This window comes from Chaetura pelagica, unplaced genomic scaffold (genome assembly GCF_000747805.2).
Source record: "Chaetura pelagica isolate M959 unplaced genomic scaffold, ChaPel_1.0 scaffold76, whole genome shotgun sequence".
NCBI lineage: Eukaryota > Metazoa > Chordata > Aves > Apodiformes > Apodidae > Chaetura > Chaetura pelagica.
The window spans coordinates 12,190,850-12,213,784 of NW_009970723.1; the positions used below are offsets into that span (position 1 = coordinate 12,190,850).

Consider the following 22,935-nt stretch of genomic DNA (forward strand, 5'->3'; position numbering starts at 1 on the left):
AGCAGGAAATTGACTTTCACTGAAATGTTGGCTGAAGTGTACGTTTTTCCCCACAAATTTAAGATAGTTGAAAAATTTATTAAAGGCATATAGCTGCTTTTGAAATTATGGCAACCATGATATTTATCTGCCTTGATACATGGCAGAAATTTACCTTTCCCTAAAAGAGCATATTTTTCTTTTATTCTGTTTTTCCTTTCTAGTTTATCTAGATGTTACCAGGAGTACACACCAATAAATGGCTCTACAGACGATGTCACGTATCAGTATTTTTCGATAGTTTGTTTAGAACCCCTTATGTTTTCATTTCTGCCATGAAACTGGACACAAGTAAGGTGCTCAAACTGCCTGCATTTAGCTGCAGTGCACTCGTCCAGTGTGTGCTAGTGCTTTGTTCTCCACTCCATACAGTGCGACATCCCCTCCTTGTTCCCTGCACATAGGCAGTTGTGAGATTTTTTTCCAACATGGCTAGAAAGTGCAATTAACAGTAATGGATACTTTGATAGTGGGAATCTATTTCTCCAGCTGTAATAATAGCCCATTATGTTAGAATTTATATTGTTGAATGACAGGTAGTGTTGGTGAGTGTGTCCATAGAAGTGGGTTCATCTGGTCAGATTTTCAGCTGGCACAAATAGTCATATTACTCTGAAGCAAGAATTACACAACCTAGTCTACAGTGAATTTTGCTGTTTTAATAAATGTAGGTAGTCACTTGTTCATAATAAATTACATAAAATTAGAGTGTAGTCAATATTTTATTTCTTTTAAAAATTTATCCCTTTTCATCGAATGCAACAGAATCATTTATGTATTGTATCTCAGCATGATAGATTATCCAGGAATAGTGTATTTAATACTGGAAAACTATAATATAAATACAAATTACATTTTTATTCATTAGCTAGCTAGCTTTCACTTTGAGGAAGAAATACTCAGTCAATTATAAATGAAGCTGTGCTTTCATTGGAGAGCGAAATATGTAATTTTTTTCAAGCCTCAACCATGTATAATGAAATCTCTCTTTTGAAATCTAGCCTTAAGATGGATTTTGAAACATACTGACATTTAATAAAATCTTGGTTAAATTAAAATATGTTCAGTTATTCAAAATCTCTATTTAAATCTAGGTTAAAATTATACACCTGCACAGGAGATGTATTGAGCAAATAGTTACTGTTAACCAATGATTGTGAAGTGTGTGTATATAAGAAAGAAGGAATTTTATTTTTTGAGTACATGCCAATTGGTAACCTGAGTGTTCAGTATTATAGATCTGTCAGGCAATGGCTCTTCAAGAGGATCTGTATCGATAATACGTCTAGGTAACTAGGAGAATCAAAGACCTCAGGCTGCCATTTCAAATTCAGACTTGTGCCTTGCTCCTGTAACTGGCTTATGTTTCTCTAGTTTACCACAATGATTGTGTGGCCTCTGTGAAATTAAATGATAGTTTGTCCAATTCTCATCCATTGACGAGATGTATGCAATAGCAAATTAATGAACATGGATAATGTGAAACTTTTAAAACACCTCTAGGTGCTGGTTAAAAGCAAAATAGCAGAATAAACTGAAGTTTATACTGTCAATACCTTTGTAGTAATTAACTTTTGTTGGTAATGTTAACTCAAGAAATGAAGCCTGTAAAGGAAACCTACAAAGAACTATAATTCAGCATCAAAAAACAATGCCTAAAAAACAAGCAAAGGGTCTTCAGTATGTGGTTTCACAAATACAGCTTTGATTTTCATTGTTAAAGCTGTCTTGAATACTAGAGTGCAATGAATAATGAAAAAACATGTGAGTATTATTAATATATATTATTAATAACACTTTGCATATTCTGATTTGAAGTAATCAGGAAAATAGTCACTTTCAATTTTTATTTCCATGAAGTGTTATTTGTCCAATTCTAATAAATGCTGAACACAACCATGGAAGGAAAAACTAGCTAGAGACCACCAGTTATAAGTTCACTAAGGTTTTATATCACATTGTCCTGTTAGATGGTTTTGCCACAGTGTTCCTGATTCTTTTTAAAGGGCCCCTTGAAGATGCCATTGAGGATGAAGAAGAAGAATGCCTGTCTGAGGAAAATGATGCTATCTCAAAAGACGACTTTCCGTTGGAGGAAAGCTTTTCTGCAGAGTTTGAGCCTGAAAATCTGAGCTGTGAAGAAGTGGAATACTTTTGTAATAAAGGTAATCATTGTAGCCCACCACTTGAGGGAATACTGTCCAAACTCTGTCCACTTGGTCAAAAAGATATTTTGGTTTAAAATGTATAAAAAGTCTTGTAGTACCTTAAAAATAGGAGAATTAGTCATTGGGTAGTTGAGTCTGGCAAGAGATAAATATTTAAATGTGTTGGCAGATGTACTTCTTGGTGAGGTGAATCATCTTGCCTTTAATGTTTTCCTCCAAGAATGTTATTTTCCGTGTATTTAACTGTAGACAACAGGCCTCAGAAGTCAATTATTATCAGATCTAAACCTAGCAATATAGCACGTCTGTTCACTGCTTTTTTGCCTAAGAAACATTGCTAGAAAAATGGATTGTGTCTGTAGATTCTAGGATTAAAATAGAGCTTATAATAGAACTTATTATGCATGTTAGAAAATGTGATTTGTGAAAGGATAACTTTTAAAGTTGCAGATGCCTTTTTGATGCATTGGTTACTTGCAGATTATTGAAGGTAGAGGTATTTTAGCATAAGCCACACCAATTCATTTTTACCCAGTTTTCAGTCTGCAAGGTTCTGTTCTTTCCCATTCAGGTGACAGAAAAAGCACACTGTATTGTTATGTAGAACATTGCACTAACCTTCTTCTTGCCAGATTTCCACTTGATTGCTTTATTGTTTGTCTTCTGCAGGTAAGGATGCCTGTCATATAGCTGGAATTGTTGTGCTGATGTTCTTCTGTTAGAACATGACCCCTTTAGGCATTTTGATATTGATGATTTCTCTGTCTTTCTTTTCCAGATAATGACATGCATTTTCTCATGGTAGCTTGATATGCTCTTGTTTTTCTATTATTTTCATCTGTCTTGGACAAAGTAGAATGAATTTGTTTGAATAGTCAAATGTTAGGACTGCCAAATATTAGTCTTCCCTACAGAGTCTTCAGTCACCATTAGAGAAGGCATGGAAATGTATTTTCTACATGTCCTCTATGTAGCTTGCAACTTTTTTTAAAAATAATTTACTTTTTGTGCTACAGATTCTTGATAGTGAGCCATCTTAAGAGGTCATAACAGTAGTCAGTACTAGTCAGTAGTTGAGAGTTTAGCTGCTACAAATTCTACTCTATGGGAAGGGAGACTAGATTATGAATGAAAATGCATTACAAACAGGGAGTTAAGTGCTGTTGTAACTAAGCTGTACACAAATACTGCAATTACTCTGTGTTCACCCGTTCACATGCCTCTCAGACACCATTTTCCTTAGCTGAACAAAAGTACTATTTCTGTTACTGGCATTACTAAATAATTATTTAAACCACTATTTGCATAATCCTTATACTGGCATCTCTTGATGTCTTCCTTCTGTCAACAGTGGGAGACTAATGCCACTATCAGTTCATATGTTTTAGTTATTTCTCTGTACTGCTTACTGCATTTCCAGGGCCTACCACTGGAATTAGAATCATAGAATTGTTTGGATTGGAAGTGACCTAGAAGATCATCTAGTTCCAACCCCCCTGCAAGGGCAGGGACACCTCCCACTAGACCAGGTTGCACAAAGCCCCATCCAGCCTGGCCCTGAACACCTCCAGGGAGGGGGCATCCACAACTTCCCTGGGCAACTGGTTCCAGTGTCTCACCACCCTGACAGTAAATAATTTCTTTGTCATTTCTGACCTAAATCTACTCTCTTCCAGTTTAAAACCATTACCCCTTGTCCTATCACTACACACCCTGGTAAAAAGTCCCTCCCCAACTTTCTTGTCGAGGCAAATAGTACTGTTTTGGGTGAAAGTCAGAAAAAAATGTATGCTTTTTTTTGTTTGTTTGTTTATAGTAACAAATATTGCAAATTTATGTTGAATTTCAAAGTATCTTCACAATTCCTTTCCAGGAAAAACAATGGAACAATGAATCCAGGCCATTTTATTAAGTAGATCAGGAATTAAATGAAAATACATTTAAATCTGAATCTTGTTTATTACATTTTTAATTAAGGAAATTGGCTAATTCTTCGAGCTGAATACCCTTTCACTCCCCAGCAGTTCTTTCTGCAAGTGTGTTGTAGTTAGAATAGAATCTTAAACCTATGTACTGCAACTGCTGTAGAAGAAAAGCTGAAAAGGAAATTTCAGAGGATGAAGGGGCACATAAAACCCCTAATCTACTTCCAGCTGGGGCAGTGTGACAGAGGTCCCACTTTGAAGTGAACTGAGAATATCTCTAAAAAAACGATGGAATGGGAGACTAGAAAGGTATTTTTTTAATGTCTCCACTTCTGTTGAATATCATGCTTATTCAGTGTCCCATCTTAGGTGTCAATAGCATGAGAACACATGTTTTTCTGAGGATGAATCCCAAGAAGACAGAACTAATCTGGAAAGCAAATAAATTTATTTGGTGCCCTTTCCTTAGTGAAAGTATTTGTATTATAGTAAATACCAAAAGTGAGACATACTCATGAATCTGTTAATCATGCATCACCTGTTTTTTTTTTTTTTGTCCTTTGTGATACTTCAGTATTTAAAGAAAGATAAGGCATGAGAAATAAGCTTTTTTTCCTAAAAAATATTTTTTCTTTGACAACAGGAATAAAATCTTGAAAATGAGATATGTACCAAATGGGTTAGAGAGCAAATGAACGTATTCTAAACTCTGTTTTGAGGGCCTGACTTTCTGGTTTTTGATTTGCTCTTTGACAGTACTGGCAGCCTGTAAACCCCTGATATCTTCAAAGAAGGGAAAAATTAGTGTAGATCTGTGTTTTCTCATGTGACATTTTTGTATCATATGATATTTCAAAATATCACATTTCTCATGTGATATTTTCCCAGAAAATATCAGAATTGGCATGGGAATCCTTAATGCTATCTCTGCATTCTCCTCTTGCTAGCATGGACCATTAAAGGCTCTATAAAATAAGGGGATTTTATTTTATATAAATATTCATCTGTCCTGGCTTCCATGGAATGTTTTCCTAGCTGACCCAGAATAAGAGGACAAATGAGTAGTGGGGCTTCCTGCAGCAATCAAGAAATGTAGGATAACAAATGGTACAACTGTTGGGAAGGAGGTGTTTGTGAGGCTTCACCTATGGTATGTTTTTTGTATTTCCCCAGCTTTGTAAATCCAGGCATCACCTAAAACCAGAGACTTTTAACTGTCCAAACTATGCACTGAATGCAAAAATGTACTGAGCTCACAATTCATTCAGATGAATGAAAGTAGAGCATGTAGAAGTTCACAACTGTGTAACTTCGGCTTTCTGACAGAAGAGACTTTCCTGTCAAACTATGCCTGATCATATTATAAGCAGACAGCAGTCTCTTATTGTCTAAATTGCAAACAGCTAACCTTTATAAAGCCATTCTTGTCATTCCCACCCTATTAATTTAGGTTGGTGAGACTGATTCAGCAGAGTAGTTTCTGGAATTAGAAGGTGAAGGTGAAAGCCTCTGCAAAGTGTGAAGCAAATTAATCACATTGATTGAGCTACATGTCATTTTACAAATTCTCTGTTTTCAAAATTATGACTTTTTGGCTGTTATTTTTTGTTTCTTTTGCTCATTAATGGCTTTTATGACAAGGAATCTGGAAAAGTCCACCTCCTCGGCCACTTTTACAACACCACAACACAACATTTAAGTTTGCTATATGAGTGTAAATACTCTTACATAGTCTGCATTTACTGAATAGTGTTTAAGCATGTAAATAGTAAAAGCAAAAATGGAAATTAGCAACCTTCTGTATATCAGGGATAGCTGTAAGCTTGCAGATGTGAATTTTCAACTTTTTGGAAGAAGTTTCCCATCCAAGAATGAGTATTTTAGAAGAGCCTCAGAACAAATGACACTTAGAAGTTTGATTTGTGTACAATTTTGAAAATGAAATTAGGAGAAAGGAAACAGCAATAACAATGAAGTCATAGTTCTCTTCCACTACAAAGCTGCACTGGTCTCCATCTTTGGCGTAGAATAAAAAACTTTGGTAGAAAGTAGCCTTGGAGATAATGCATTGCATTTTGTCAGTTTATGGTCTTTGAAAATTGTTGTTTATGTTTAGTTACTGTAAATTTCTGTGCTACAGATAAAGAGGGTATCTGATGATGCTGTCCACACAAAGCCTGTATTAGCCTGAAATCTCCAGTGCTGAAGATTTTTTTTAGTGTCCAGATAGTGGCTATCTGGAATCACAGTCTGTATCAGATTAAGATTAATTCAGATTGAATTCAGATCTAGAAGATGTACCACTAAGCACCACTGTTTCCTCTGCTAAGAAAAAGGGTCTCGGTAAGGAGAAAGTAGCCCATGCAGAAGATTGATAGATGAGATGTCTGAAAGCCTACTGCGGAAAGGTAGGAGATAGCATATACATTTTAAGTTCTGTCTTTTTTAGGTAGGAAGAAGAAAGCGAAGTAATACTAATAGAGACAAGTAAGCTGGAGGCATGATGGAGCTAAGAAAAGCAGGAGGGTAGATAGAAGAGAGAGCAAACAACAGAACCTCCAAGAAGTTGGAGGTTGTGGGATGAAAAAGCAAAGTGCTAAGCAAGTTCATTGAATTTGTTTGTTTAGTGTCCTATTGCTGTCATCCTGCCCAGATAACCTCAGGAGAAATAAAAAAAAAATATTGTCAGCTGTTACTTAGAAAGTTTAGCATGCTCAGATGGAGCTGACACCTCTTCCTCTCTAAACAGCATGAATAGGAGCCTTGGCTACTTCGTAAGGATGGGAACTAGCTAAACAAATTACAGTTCGTTGTGACCTTCTTAGCTGAAGTGTTCAATGAGGTATTAACTTTCAAAGGAAAAGTTATCTTGAGCAATGAGAGAGATCACTTGAGATTAGTAAGCGAGTAGCTGTGTTGAGAGAAGGAAAGAGACGAGAAGAAAATGAAGGAAGGACTGTAATAAAGGGAGAAAATGTAGGACTGTTTCCAGAAGAAAGTGGCAAATAGAGGAATGTATGTGTCTGATACTTAGAGAAAGAAGACATAAGCATTTCTTGCTGCTATGCTTACCAGAAGAATTTGTTGAATTCCACTTTTTTTTGCTTGCATCACAGCCATTGTGATTGTTTCTCATGTGGCTTTCCATAGTTTCTCAGTCAAAAGGCAGCAATGGCACCAGCCCTAAGTTAAGGAAGATTCAGTGGCCTTAACAGTACTGAGGGCAGCTTGGAAAGCAAATGGCTCATGTTTCTGCACTGATAACTGTGCTTTGATTGGTAACATAGGAAGATTGAGGGATACATAATACGGGTTCCAGATTGATTGTTTCATGACGCAATGCATTTAGGACCTATAGCACAAACTGCTATGTATACTCATAGCAAATCGGAGTGATGATACGAGATTGTGGTTCCTCATACACTGATTATCTTTGTTAGTGGAGGAAAAGGGAGATGAGGGGAATCTAGTGGTGTCTGAAACTCACATATACTTCTAAGTCAGCAAGAGGAGAACTTAGGGAATATAAAGGTTTCTGAGTATATGGGTGTACTGAGTGTATACCTGCTGCTGTATTCTCATATTCTGCTTGGGCGGAAAGGGATGAGCTCAGAACCTAATCCAAGTTTTCTTCTCATGTGCAGTATTTTGTCACTAACTTGCCAGACCAGCTTAGGACTGGAATTTTTTTCTGTTAAACCATGTGACCTGATTGTGCAGCCAGGCTTGAGATTCAGGGAAACAGCTTCCGTGTGATTCTCCATATAAGAAAAAGCATATACAATGCTAAGTTCTTCTGTGCATTAATCTTTCCCCTCATACTTTCTGTGCAAAGCTATCATGCTACCATCTATAATACCAGCCAAACTCTTAACACCCTGAAAATGATTTCTGTGTGTCCCTTTTTCCTCTGGAGTATGGCTTTGTGTGTGTATGCCTGTGTGCATCTGTGTAAATGTTATTTGCTTCTGTCATGTTAGGCATGTAATGACTAACAATATACTTGCAGTTTTCTGTTTCTAGATCAAAAGTACATTTATGCTTTTTTTTCTTTCCTCTCCTTTTTTTTTTTTTTTTTTTTTTAACCAGAAACCTTTTAGTCCCTAATGTTTTTTTCCTTTTCAGTGGATTTCATGACAGATTTCTACCTCTTTTGCTACAGCAAGTTGAAGTAGGATCAGCGTAAGGCAGCTATACCATAATCACTTTGAGCTCAATAAGGAGATCTTTACAGGCAACTTTGTTCTTATTTCTTAACGGGATTAAGAAGCTCAGCTCTTTAAATTCTTGCATATAACACTGACATTTCTAGGGTGTGTTTGGACCAGGGAGTTCAAAGAGAAGGAATAAAAAAGAAAAGCCAATATGACTTTGTTTTTTACCTTGCTGGAGGAGCTGTTTGTGCAAATCGCCTATAAGCTTATTGACCTGAATCTTTGACTCCTTGTTTTCTCTGGATTTGGCTGGAGTGTAGACACTGATAGAGCACTGATAGAGGTGATTGCACAGCCCTCGGCTTTGCTTGGCACCAGACACCCCTCCTCCCTGCGCCTGACATTATCTTTCCCTGGTGATACTTCTGTTCTCCCGGAGCTCATACTCTTTTAAACTTTTTAAAAAAAATTATTTGAATTAATTTCATTTTCTTTCAAAGTAAATTAAGGACAGTAATTATTTTTGGTAAGCAGACAGGAGAGGGCATGTGTGTGATGATGTATTCTTATCTCTTAGGATAACAAGAATCTGCATTAAAAACTTGCAGTGCTCCTCCTTCCAAAAATACAAGTTACCTCTTACTGACTTACATGTATGTTTGTGAACCTGTGTTGGATTCTTGTGTTCCCAAGAGTGAGGGTTCCTGTATGTTTATCTGTATCCAATTCAGCTGAAAAAAACCTGAATCCTGTGCATCTTCCATACTTTTTGTCAGATGCTGCATATGCACAAAGAAAGGAAGGGGGTTATTTGATCATAGCCTTTGAAGAGTGCTAACTCAGAATTAGATTGGATCCTGGGAGGATGAAAGGAGACCTTCTTCTTGTGAACATGAGTGTTTGCCTTATGCTTTACCTCTCTCATTTTTTCCTGTTACTGGAGCCCAGAGGACCACCTGTTTTCTTTCTAGAAGGGAAAGGAGATATCTGAAAAGGCTGGAAGGATTTTTTTTCACCATTCACTTGAGAGTGTGGAAAGGCTTCTAGAGTAACAAGTATGAGATTGTCTGCCCTGTACTCTTTTCTATTTACTTCTAATCTATATGTAAACATCTTGGGTCATATTTTCAGTCCAACTGAAATTCTTGTTGGTATTACTTTCAACTTGAGATGAAAATTTGACCTGAGTTAGACAAGCAAACCATTATTTTAATAAAAAAAAATCAATAATTGGTCATCAAGCAGAAAACTGTTTCGAAAAAAAACCCTGGAAAGCTATGTTTCAAGAAGTAAATACATATATCCAAATAGGAAACATTATATTAACTGCACAGAATTATAAAGCAAGAGAAACACTTAAAACAGCTTACTCAGCTATAAGCAGTTTATCAAGGCAACTCCAGCCTTTGCAGTCAGCACATTTTGGTTTTCATAAGAACAATGAAATTGTGAATTCTATCACAGCTATAAGGAAAGGGATTATTTGGTTACAAGTAGTGTAATGTCCCCTTTCTAGATAGTCACAAAGTTTGAACTTGCATTGTCTTCAATTTGAGTTCAAATTTGACAGAATATGCATTGCTAATTAATAAGGTAATCTTCTTTAATATATGAATTGCACAAATGACAAAGTTCACCACATACTTGGTTCATGTTTACATATGTTACTAATTTTATTTCTAATGAAGTTCTGTTTTACCTTTTTTTGTCTAATTTGATGCTCTTGACACAGAAATTCTGAATATTTTGTAGACTTCTGAGATGTTTCCTGAAAGATTGTTGTTACCCCAGGTCTAAAAAGCAGAGTTGCTTATAGGCTGTGTACTGTATAAGTCAGCAGTGGGGATATTGGCAGTAATATAACTTTCAAAAGAATTAGAGAAAATAAATATAGCAAATGCCACATTTAAGACATCTTTGGATAAATATTGAGAAATATTATTGATGGATAGATTGTTGTGGATAAGAGAAAAAGAAGCATTTATTTATGACTCCTAAGTTTTTTTCTTGAATTTGACTCAGAAATCTAGACTGTTTTTGGAAACCATGGATAATACAGCATTTATAAAATCATAGAATGCTTTGAGTTGGACAGGGTCCTTAAAGATTCTCTAGTTCCAAACCCCCTGCCATGAGCAGGGAAACATAACTCCGATGACAGGAAGTCAGCTGCTTTTGACATGGAAGCACCTGGAGTGTTGATTATTTCAAACAAAAGCATCAAACTATTTGCAACAAGGTAAATTAAAATTTTGCTTTGTAAGAACAGATGCATATTCCTTCTCATTATGTGGCAGTGTATGGAAATTACATGAAAATGGGATGTGTATATGATAATGATTTCCGCTGCACATTACACAATGGGATTTTCTTGGATGAAAACTTCTCAGATGTAATGTTTCTGCAGTGGGGAAAAAGCAGAATTGTTATTTAATTAAGTTGAAATAGGAACTTGCAGAAGAGTCTTCAAACTTAGGAGTTTGAAACTTGCTAGACTATCTCAGAAGTCATCTCTTGGTTCCTATTTAAGGTGTTATAGAATCTCTTGGATTGTTGATTTCCATTTAAATAATTTTGAAAATTATACTAAGCAACAGTCTTTGCTTGGGGTTTCTAAGTATCTTAAAAACTCTGTGCTGCTTTTCTAATCAAGTGTCTCGAGCTGCGTAAGCTTGAACCCCAGGTTAGTACCTTAGTATGTTCTTGTATTTGAAGTTTTAATGGGGGAAGATTGAACAGATGCAAAACTTTTTTCTTTTTTTTTCTGTCCTTTATATCTTTACAAGCTTTTGTGTACCCAGTATATCTGAACAATACTAATTTGTAGTACTAGTGCCAGTAGTACTAGTGCTCCCTAAAAAATATGATAAATATATAACTAGTTAATAGAAGCAAAGTCTGGAATGCAATTTAGAGAACGCTTGTACTGTTCTGCAGGAAATACATGTGAATAAGTGATCCTTGTTTTGAGAGGACTTAAAAAGAAAACAATGCAATAATGAGAACATACTACGCATTTAGAGAAAGGGGAAGGCCAGACTCAGTCTAGATGAATTTGCTGCACAACAGTGTCTCATCCCAGGAGGAAAAGTGCCATAGCTGAAGTGGTTAGAAATAATTAACACTTTTTTAACATGACCAGTGTGCTGAAATGTCATTGTAGCAAGATGTCATTTTGTTAAACAAAGTGGTAGTTTTAGTATGAACTAAAATAGTTCCTGTACTGCTATTTTTGAGAGTTAAGAGCTTGCACACAGATAGGTAGGTAGGTATTCACCGACATGCGCAAAGACCTTTCCTAAAAGTTAGAATAGAGACAGTGCATTATTTCTGACACTTGCTTGACAAATAATTTTGAGAGTGCTTAGGACACCTAGAAAAATGCAGTTATTTCAAATGAGATTTACTCCAGGAGAAATTACTATTGTTAATTAGTGTGACAGAAAACAATAATTGCTTGCAAAAAAGTGAAGTATTGAGATGATTGATATATTCTGAAATAAAATGCAGTGGATTAACATGTGCAACTGCTGGTTTCTTTCAGGTACCTTACAAAATTAATCATCTGAGGGCCAGATTTTGCTCAAACTTACTGTATTTATAGAATGTCTCAGCTGACTTTGGTGGGCTTCACTGAAATTATTTCTGATATACATTAGATGAAGCAATGAAGCAAGTCTGGCAATGAAAGCACCAGATCTCTCTCTCTGTACCTCTGCCCTTGCAAGGCTTGTAGAATAAACTCATTTGCATGGCACTATAGCCCCTGTAATTGTTTACCTTGTAAATATGGCAAACTATGGAAACATTCCTCCCAATTTATTTAGTATCTTTATTCTCAGAGTTCCATTTCCATACCAAAACCTTACATAAAGATTTGCTTGCATTCTTTATGGGTATCAGTACCCAGAATTTTTTTTATCTGTGGAAAACTTGCATTGCCATTTAAACTAGAGACTTCTGCCTGTTAAATGTGTATGTAGAAACCTTTAAAAAAACGTCATCCATAGGAAGAACAATTAAGTCCTGTTAGGTGTAATTGATATTCTTAAGAATAGTGTGCATTGCCAAAAAATAAGTTACATTGGGTGAATTAAGTACATTGCATTTGTAATTGAGGTTGTATATGGTTTGTTTCAAAGTTGCTGATATTGCTTCTGAAGAGAGGTTCCTGTCAGTTATTCTTAACTTACAGTGTGTTTCTTAAGATTCAAGGGAAAGATTATCAGTGTGTGTAAGCTGCGTTACTATTTCTAGGCACTGCAATAAAGCAATAGCAAAGCCAGATTTTTCAATGCTAATTTATAGTTTCTGAAGCTCTGGCATCTAGTTCATATGTACAGTCTCAAAATTCTTCTTCAGTTGGATCTGCAGTTACTGCTTCTGTAGTTTGTAGCAGAAAGAAGGAAAGAGCCCCTTTCCCCCAGGTACCCAAGAAATCCTGCCCCTACATGACCAGTCACACTGGTCTGTTAATGTATATAAGTTTATTTTCCCTGCTGTTTTAAAGTCTACGGTGAGTGACTCCCCAGGTCTCTCAGTTGAGTCTGTTTACTCTTTTGGCATACTACTATTTTAGAACACTACGGGCTATGTAACAATTTATTCTGAATTGATTTATTATAATTGAGAAGTGATCTTTCACTCTGAACAGCTGTATTAGGATGTTAACAATTTAAGTTTACATTTGTGCTGGCAGAAAGAGCACAAAGTGAATTTCAAACTTTTAATGTTCTCTCACTCTGACAGAAGCTGCAGTGTGTTGTTTGTAACTAGTACAGTCCTTCACCCAAAGCTGTTTTGTCTGATGATAAAACCATGAGTGTATGAAGCTTGCACATTTTTCATCTCTTTTATGACCTTATCTTTTTTGAGCGGCTTCTGTGAAGGTATCCTAACTATAGGAAGCACCTGGCAAACATGCATGATATCTATGCTGTGATAAGCAGTTGTGAACAAGAAAGTAGATCTGTCAGTTCTGAACTGTTCATTGTTAAAAATACCTTGTTGATTTAGCTGATTGCAAAATACATTATAGAGTGACTAACAGCTGCTGTAACATGCCTGGTGAAGAAAGTTCAATAGTTATATTGTATGAGACTTCCTGTAAGAGCCTAATATTGATAGCAACAGCATGGATTAAAACAGCAGGGTTAAGAAGAACTGCCAACCCATGTGCTTCTTTAAAATGCTGCAACTACTTGAGGTACAAGCTGATTAAGTACAAATTGGGAAGTCTTTAATTTGTTAAAAAGATTAAAGTGAAATTACTTGTTAATATTCAAGTCTCTTTTCCTACTTGTCAGTGTTGTCAGAGATGTTGAAGTTCTTCCTTTTGGATTTCTGGTAATGTCTCTTTTACAGTATTCAGATTCACTGACCAGCTGTGAATTACTGTGATTTAGTATGTTCACTTACATCTGGTGGATAAACACTAGGATATTAAAAAACATATTTAAAAACTTTGAACTGTTTTTTGAAGAGCAACAGAAAAAGCTAATGCTGGTAAGAAATCGAAAGGTTAAGATGAACATTCTTTTCATTTCATATTAGAGTATTGAAGTTGTTTGAATAAGATATTTTTTCTCTTAGTTAAGCAGTATTTTGTGTATTCAGCACTTCAACATAAGGCAGAGATTTGCTTCACCTAACTGGAGCTGGCTAAAGATAGGTTCCTAGTCTAAGCTGTCAGTTCCAGCGAATGATTCATTTCAACTATCTCAGACCCCAAGACGGGTATCTCAGACATCCTCAAATAGGGTGAGTCACTGTGGAAGTTTCTCTCTTCCCTGTCCATTGGAACGTCTACATAAATAGTCTGGACTAGCTTAGCTTTCAGACATCTAAGGTTAGAGGAGATTATTTCTGCCCAAAGTGTAGCTTTAATACCAAATACATAGAAATAGCTGAAAGTCCAGTAGGCTTAATTGACTCATGACTGAACGTATTATATGATATTAGAGATTCTTGCAGATATGAATCTTTTTCATGTGATACTGTTCTTCTAGAGTACAGAATTTGCTTACTGATCTTAGTTGCCAGAATGAAAAACTTAAAACAGAAGTAGGCTTTGCTTCATTTCAGAGCATTTATCATTGCCAATACTACTGTATTACTCTTTGATGTTGATGGTAAAAAGCAGCAAAGTGAAGAAGTAAGCATGAGAATAAACCAAAACAATGAGATTAGAAAGGAATAAACAGGAAAGTGAGTGGTACATATAAGGCAAAAAACCACTTGATTTGACTTAGGAGAAAGAAAAATATTATGTTCTGGATCTAGTTAAATGTCTACACCTGTAAATCGAAAACGAAAATAATCAGTTTGAAAATAAATACAAGAAAATAGTCTTATTGAAACTGGAAAATAGTCAATGAATGAACAAAAACAGTAAACAATGGCAAGAAAATAAATTCTGTAAGGAAATAAACTCCTTTATGCTAAACAAATGTTAGCTGCTCAAGTAGCATTAAGGAAGGGGAAAGAAAAGAAAATAGCTTGAGAGATGTGTTTTGTTGTCAAGTCTTGTTCTAAGCCTCCTTTTGGCTTCTTAAAGTTGCAGTGTCCTTAGCACCAAATTGATTGACTTGATTGTTCATTTTCAAATAACTTTTACTCTCAGCTGAGCCTGGGATAGACTTGCTCCACTGATGGATTCTTAGGTCCACAGTAATGAACCATTTGTTGGTTTCACAAGCAGATTTCTTCAGCATGGAGGAAAAGTATTATGGGGGAGCAACAGAGATCAGTAGTATGATATCTCAGGGGTGTAATAATGGACTTGGTAGATAGTGAATAATAGAAAAAATCAAGGAAAATAATTGAAAATACTTCTAGATGAAAACAAGGTTTTTCTTAATGTAAATTCTATGCATTTTGTTCTACTCTGTTTGCATGGGACATATTAATTCGTGAAAACTTGATTATGAAAAAAACATGTAATGCTATACTTTGTGAAACACTGAAAAAGCAAGTTAATGAAAAGATAAGCCATCTGCTAACATGTATTTTCAGGTTTTTCCTCATCTCCTAAATTCTTAATTATCGTGTGCTGTAGGTTGTATAACTTAAATGTAATTCTGTCCTTCTTTTGCCCTTCAGCCCAATCGCTTCACATACATTTCTCCTTCTCTTTTAATTCTGATAGTTTTGTTTGTTTGATGTTCTGGTTGGTCGCACTGATTGGAAGAATGCTCAAATTTGCATGCTAACACCAGGTTTGCATATATTATAACCTGGAAAAACTTTTATATTTTGGAACTAAAATTTGTCATGCTTGGGCTCTATCTGAAATAATTCTTATTATTAATATTTTTTTTTTAAATTGTTGTTCTGATTTAGTCCATAGAGATCTATCCTTTACAGCAGAAGATAAACATTTTATCTATTACAAAAATTCCATGCAAAGAATGTTTTAAGAGTTTGCTATGGTAATTATACAGCTTGAATTAGAAACTCATAATCAGAATTGCCCTTTCTGTGGAATACTTTTCAACATTTTGGAGAAAACTGGAGTTGATCTTGCCAAGTTGGAACCTTGGAAAATTGTCTTTTGTGTCTCTCCAATAAAGAGCAAGTTGTTTCAGCTGTAAGAATCTATGAAAGCAGAAATATGAAGATAGAAATACCTGGTAGACTTCAGTCCACCCAAAAAAATCCCAGAGCTCTATTTGGTTACTACAAAATAGGGTAGATGGTTAAAGAAAACCAAGTAATTTCTAAAACTTCTTGGAAAAAAACTTAAAGCTTTTTCAGCATATGAGTATTTAGGGTTGTTTTCTGAAAGGTGACTTGAGATTGAACTGAAGCATGTGAACTTCAAATACCTGGGCAAAATTACACAGTATGTTTAACAGAAAAGTTATACTAGATATTTGTGATATCTTTTAGCTTTAAGCACCTATGAATAGACCTGACTATCTTTTTAGTACTATGAATACACTGAACTTTATTTTTGTTATCAAAGTCTAGAGCGAATATAGTATTGTGTTCTTCAAGAAGTAGTTTACTGTGCTCTTACACTTAGGATTTGAGAAAACTGTTTTGTTTTATGAATGCAAGGAAGAATGTGTTACTTATTACAAGACGTTACATGTGCCCATTAAGTTAATACTTTATAGTGTTTGTATATAATCATGTACTTGAAAACTCTGGGTCACAATCTTATCTGGTATAAATATAGCTCCAGTGATAACATATGGGGATCTGGCATGGTTTGTTGTAATCACATTTCTTTACCTATGTTGCTAATAAAAGCTTTTGTTATCATGAGTGGGGAAAAATTACAAGCTGCTCTTTCTTGCTGTCCTATTGTCAAATCAACAGTCTGATTTTCAGATTCTAAAATACACAACATTTGTTTTTCAGTGTTGCCACTTCTCTGTGGGACAGTTTTTTAAAAAGTTTGTTTCAAGATTGCTAAAAAATTTAAACAATAATTTTATCCCATTTGAATGATGTAATTAAGTCACAGAATCACAGAATCACCAAAGCTGGAAAAGACCTTTAAGATCATCAGGTCCAGCCTATGACCTAACACCACCAGATTGGCTAAACCATGGCAGTAAGTGCCACATCCAGCCTTTCCTTGAACACATCCAGGGATGGTGCCTCCACCACTTCCCTGGGAAGTCCATTCCAATGTCTAATCACCCTGTCCATGAGGAAATACTTCCTAATATCCAACCTAAACTTCCCGTGGCACAACTTGAGGCCATGCCCTTTTGTCTTGTTGCTAGTTGCCTGGAAAAAGAGCCTGGTCCCCACCTGACTACAACCTCCCTTCAGGTATTTGAAGAGAGTGATAAGGTCTCCCTTGAGTCTCCTTTTCTCCAGGCTAAACAACCCCAGCTCCCTCAGCCTATCCCTGTAAGAGTCCTTTTACCGGCCTTGTTGCTCTCCTCTGCACCTGCTCCAGCACCTCAATATCCTTCATGAAGTGAGTGGCCCAAAACTGCAGACAGTACTTGAGGTGAGGCCTCATCAGTGCTGTCTACAGGGGGAGGATTACATCCCTGCTCCTGCTGGCCATACTATTCTTTTTGCAAGCCAGGATGCCATTGGCCTTCTGAGCCACCTGAGCACACTGCTGGCTCATGCTCAACCGGTTGTCAACCACTACTCCCAGTTCCCTCTCTGCTGGGCTGCTCTCCAGCCACTCTTCCCCCAGTCTGTAGCACTGCCTGGGGTTATTGTGGCCAAAGTGCAGGACCCTGCACTTGGTCTTGTTGAGTTTCATGTGACTGGCCTTGGCCCATCGACCCAGCCTGTCCAGGTCCTCCTGCGGCTTCTTCCTACCCTCCAGCAGATCGACACTTGCCCCCAGCTTGGTGCAATCTGCGAATTTACTGAGGGTGGACTCAATCCCCACATCCAGGTCATCGTATTGACTTTTATTTTATTTTATTTTATTTTATTTTATTTTATTTTATTTTATTTTATTTTATTTTATTTTATTTTATTTTATTTTATTTTATTTTATTTTATTTTATTTTATTTTATTTTATTTTATTTTCATTCTTCATAGCATCTCCCTATGCAAGATTTTCTTGGATTAATCAGTAGGTAAAAAAAAAATAATAAAAAATACCCAAACTACAAATGCAGTAATCTAATGTCCTGGATAAACCCTTGGAGATGTCATAGTCGGTGGCCTATTTTGTGTTAATACAGGAACTCCTCAGCATCAATGCAATTTTTTTAATGGTTATTTCAAAGTATTTTTGCATGGAGCTTGCCTAGAATATTTGTTTAACTGAAATTGTTGTGCTTTCAACAAAGAGTTCTTAGAAAAAAAATAATCTAATAATATCTAAAAATTAATATCTAAAAATTCCACCTTATAATAATTTTCTGTGTGTCTTATATACAACCTTATAGTGAATTGTTACTGAGGGCAGGCAGATGTTCTCTGGTGCTGCTGGATGGTGGAAATTCTAAAAATCATCTGAAATGTTGCAGTTCTTTAGATAAAGCTTGATAGGAAGAAAATTACCATAGGGACTTCCTGGTAGATTATGACCTCTAAGGGCAAATTCTTTAAATACTGAAATGCCACAGAGTAGATCTCCAGTAGTTGCCTGAAAAGGCAGAATGTTTAGTGGGCCATATTTTTATACTGAATGTCATTAATTCACAATTCATAAGAAACAGCTAGGTGTCAATTCAAGAAAATACATAATTGAAACATTATGTTTCTCAAGAGTAACAAGCTGATTTCTTTCTCTCGTTTGTGCATATGAACTTAATTACTTGTTGTGCATTGTTTTACAGAATTGGGTGCAAGTTGTGATTCTGTTTTTCAAACATGGAGAAAACTAAGATTTATCTCTCCACAGAACTGGAAGGATTGGATACTGAGGATTTCTTTGTGTTACTGGGAACTCACAAATATGTCTAATAATAATAATTTTTTAAAATTTTCTGCCTGTTTACAAACGTGCATATGTTTTCACTTATGGATGTAAGAAGTTGTTTGGATATTGCAGGAGCTCTGCCTAAAAGTCCCTGTATTTCTTTGATTATTTTTACAGGCAATGAAGAAGGCATCCAAGAGGCAGCAGAATCTGAGGGCGATGCAAAGTCGGAGAAACCAGGGCAGCTTGCTGTGGAGACTGAGGATTGGGATGGGCCAGGTAGGAAAAAGCAACTGAAAGCCAACAGCAACTTTTTAAATTAGATTTTAATGGTTTTAAGTGTCATGATTTTAGTAGATGCGTTATGTTTGCATCAATTTTTAATGGACTGTTTGCTTTGTGATCCTTTGGAGTCCAGGATATTGCTGGATGAGTAATAAGGTGAAGTTCTTGAGTAAAACCCAGTTTGGACTATTGGATTTTGTAAATGTTTCAACATAAAATGTCCTACATAACTTCTTGATACAAAGGAAAATGTTTTTGCTGCTTAGAATTTTAAATTTATCAATTAAGTTCTCAGTTCCCTGGTTGTATTAAGGGAGAAGCTTTTTTGCTCTGTTTTCTGAGCCAGAAGACCAACCAAACACCTGTGTCACTTTCAAACTTTGTACCTACATTTAACAACATGTTGACCTTAACAAATAGGTATGGCATCTACTGACCATTTGTTTTCCTGTTTTAGCCTGATAGAAGGAATTTAACATACCTGATCATTGATTTCAGTTGAAACACAATCTTTAGATTGCAGTCAGTGAAGTGTCAGAACTTCACATTAAAGCAGTAACTAATGGTAACATTTTCTGTTATGCACAGTGAAGATGGGGCAAGTGTAATGTTGCTAAGATGTAAGATGTGATGATAATGTGGGAATACTTTGCAAGTACCTGTTCAATATAAATATAACTATGAATATGAATATAAATGTAAGAAACCTCTGTTGTACCGTAAAAGTACCTAAGACAAAGGGGTAAACTGTATTTCTCAATTAGGCAGTTCCTCAGTTGAATTCAATGTAATGTTTTCATGGGTATGAACTCTGGAATGGGCCTTAAAAATCCATTTTAATAACTATATTTTAAGAGTGCTCTTGCAAAATGTGCATCTGAAGACAAACATGCTCTCAGAATAGCTGAGAGCTATTTCCATTTCTTATGGAAATTTTCCCTAAAAAAGATGAATGCATCAGAAAAGAGTCCCAGAAGTGTTATATCAATAATTTATAATGCATTAGTAATATTTCATTAGAAAAAAAATGTATATTTCAATCACATTTTCATCCTTGCTTGATTTTGCAAATTACTGTATGCTCTTCATTAAGAGAAGTACAAAACTAATGGTGATTTTCTGAAACCAGTAGCTGAAAAATATAATTTAAACAAAAATTAAGACATAGTATAGGTAATTATTATGATTTAATTTAAAATGTTTTTAATTGTAATACACAAATAAGTTGATATGCTATATGAAGCACTATGGTGTTACATGAAAATAAGATTTAGTACCATAATACACTACAGTACATTTGAAATAATAAAAAAAGATATATTTGGATGTAGCAGAATGTCCTTTTGCAGCTTCATAGTAGAATTAAAAGCTATCAGTGATTAATGTATGACTTGTTTTTCATTTCATTACAAACAAACTATCTGACATTGGTAATTTTTTGTTGCTTTTCTGGTTTTAGTGTATTTCAGCATAGTTGAATATACATTTTATGTAGCTGTTACTGCTTTTTCTATGAGCTATTTATACAAAAGTTTCAGATCTCTTTCATGACAGTATGGAATAAAAGGAGAATTTTTAATTTTTATTATATTTTTATTTATTGAGAAAATAATTTCAGTTAAACAGTAAGATATGTGTGTCATATAATATTTATTGGTAGCTTTGATATGGGGTAACATGGAAATCAAAGCCAAATGTGGGAAAATTGCTTTTGATTTCAGGAAACTGATGACCACTGATGTGAAATAAGCAGCTCTTTTATTTAAATATTGGTTCTTTACAAGGGTATAATATGTATGAAAAAAATAATAGGTACATACCGCATGCCATAAACTCCATCACCCATGATTTCTGAAGTGAATTTGGTTATTTATTGGTACAGAAAAAAACAGCAATCAACAAAGGATAATTTTTGACTGGTATAGATACAACTTCTTTCAGACCTTTGGGAAAAAAAAAAAAAGCCAGCATGAAATATTTTGCTTATTTTGTAACATATTTTACTACAGCCTAAATAGGGCCATTATAAACCTTTTATTCAACAACTTTACCAACTTGTAGTAGAGATTCTGCCTCAAAGGGTAGATGACCATGCAGTCTTTGTTACCTGGTCTGTCTGTGGTCTCCTCACTGAGATGAAGCTCTCTCAGAATCTGCCAATGACTGTGTTCTGCATGAGACAAGTTGCTGTCAGCTGATAATGGGAACTGTGACAGTTCAAGGATTCATATAAATATTACAGCTGTTTTGTTATTTTAATAACTTTTCTTTTTTTAGCACTAAGGGAACATATTGTTACTTTTAGAGCCAGTACTTGCCAGGCAGTGAAGTTCTGTGAGTTATTCATTAGCAACAACTTACTCACAGATGAGTCAAAATTAAGCCCCTAGCATTAATTGGAATTTTATTTTGTTTGAAAATTTGCATTGTTAAATGATTCACATGGATTCTGAAGCCTTTGTAATTAGAATATTTTTATGAAGAAAATTCTGAAGTTAAATGTACTGTAGCTTCAAAGAATTTCTGCTAAAGCAATCATTCAGATAACAGAGTCTTGTGACCTTCACTGACCATCAAGGAACTGTGGAGATAATGCATAGTCTGTATAGTCACTTTGAGTGTTACCTGAATGTTTTTTAAACTATCCTCAGTTTCACTGGTTTTGTCCTAATTAAAAAAAAAAAAAATCTTAATTATGAGACTCCTGAAATAATGGAAATTGAGGTCAGTAAACTATGTATGGACACACAGTAAAGGACCTGTTTTTTTTTCCGTTACATGCAACAGCAAAAGTCTAAGGAACAGAGTCTGCAAAGCAAGACAGGGCTTAAACAGATTTTATATGAAAATACTTACTGTTCAAACATGAGAGCAGAAATAATTTTACAACTTTAAATATGCTATTTGCTATCAGAGTGTTGCCTTGATAGACGTAGATGCCTATAATTCTCTAGCCTTTGTATTATTGCTAGGATATCAGTGCCTGTGGGGCCAGCCATCAGGGTTTTAACACATAATGTAAGGTGGATCTCCTGTATGTCTTCTGCAGATCATCCATCAGATGAGAGAGTGGGATCATTCCAGTTTTTATTGGATATCTGTTCTATGTAAGAACAAAAACCACCTAAACTTGGGAAACTGTGAATGAAATATCCTGGGGTTTACTTAGAAGAGAATTTTGAAAAACAGAAAAATCATATAATAGAATCATAGAACGGTTTGAGATGGAAGTGACTTTAAAGATCATCCAGTTCCAACCCCCCTGCCTGGGCAGGGACACCTCCAACTAGACCAGGTTGCTCAGAGCCCCATCAAACTTGCTCTTGAACACGTCCAGAGAGGGGGCAGCCACAACTGAACAATCCTGAGCAACCTGTTTCAGTGTTTAAATCCAAGTTGAAAATGAATGGGAAAACAGTGGATGTAACCAGATGCTAGGAAAAAATAAAGGGAAGTCACTAGAAATCTACCAGTAGCTTCATTAGTAACAGTAAGAAGTCATTTTAAAATGTGGTAAGAAAAAAATAATTAGTACATTGGTATTGATCTCTTACAAGTTAGGACTCTTAATAGTTATTTGGTACAGTAAAAAGAGTGGAATAATTTAAGTATTTCTAGTGTGCCTGAAACTTATTTTTATTTGAAGTGGTGACTGTTCTTCTGTTGATCTGGATAATGACAGGCTTGTCCACATGACAGTGGTGCCATTGGAAATAATGGACTAAATCATGTAAGATCCTTTTATTAAAGAGGGATTAGCAAAATTGCCAAACTGTATAACTTTATGGAAAAAATATATCTTTTAAAATCAACTTTATATGTAATAGTGACCTAAATTATATTAGTTCTTTGCAACGAGTTTACAATCCAAATCCAAATAAAATACTGAATAATGGATAAGAATTGCTATTGCTGGATCGTAGTAACTTGACATGTTAGCTGCAGCAAAATTTTAGTTAAATGTGAAGTCATGTGCTTATGAGAAGGTAATAGAAGTTTTACTACAGAA

The 22,935-nt window shown here is 35.4% G+C and overlaps 1 protein-coding gene across 1 annotated transcript in view; it reads left to right on the forward strand.

The window, feature by feature from the left end:
* ZFPM2 (zinc finger protein, FOG family member 2) overlaps positions 1–22,935 on the forward strand; it is a 431,509-nt gene that overhangs the window by 164,679 nt on the left and 243,895 nt on the right. The window contains exons 2-3 of the mRNA XM_010006533.1: positions 2,046–2,204; positions 18,819–18,920. Coding sequence (XP_010004835.1) covers positions 2,046–2,204; positions 18,819–18,920 — 261 coding nt within the window. The remainder of the gene's footprint in view (positions 1–2,045; positions 2,205–18,818; positions 18,921–22,935) is intronic.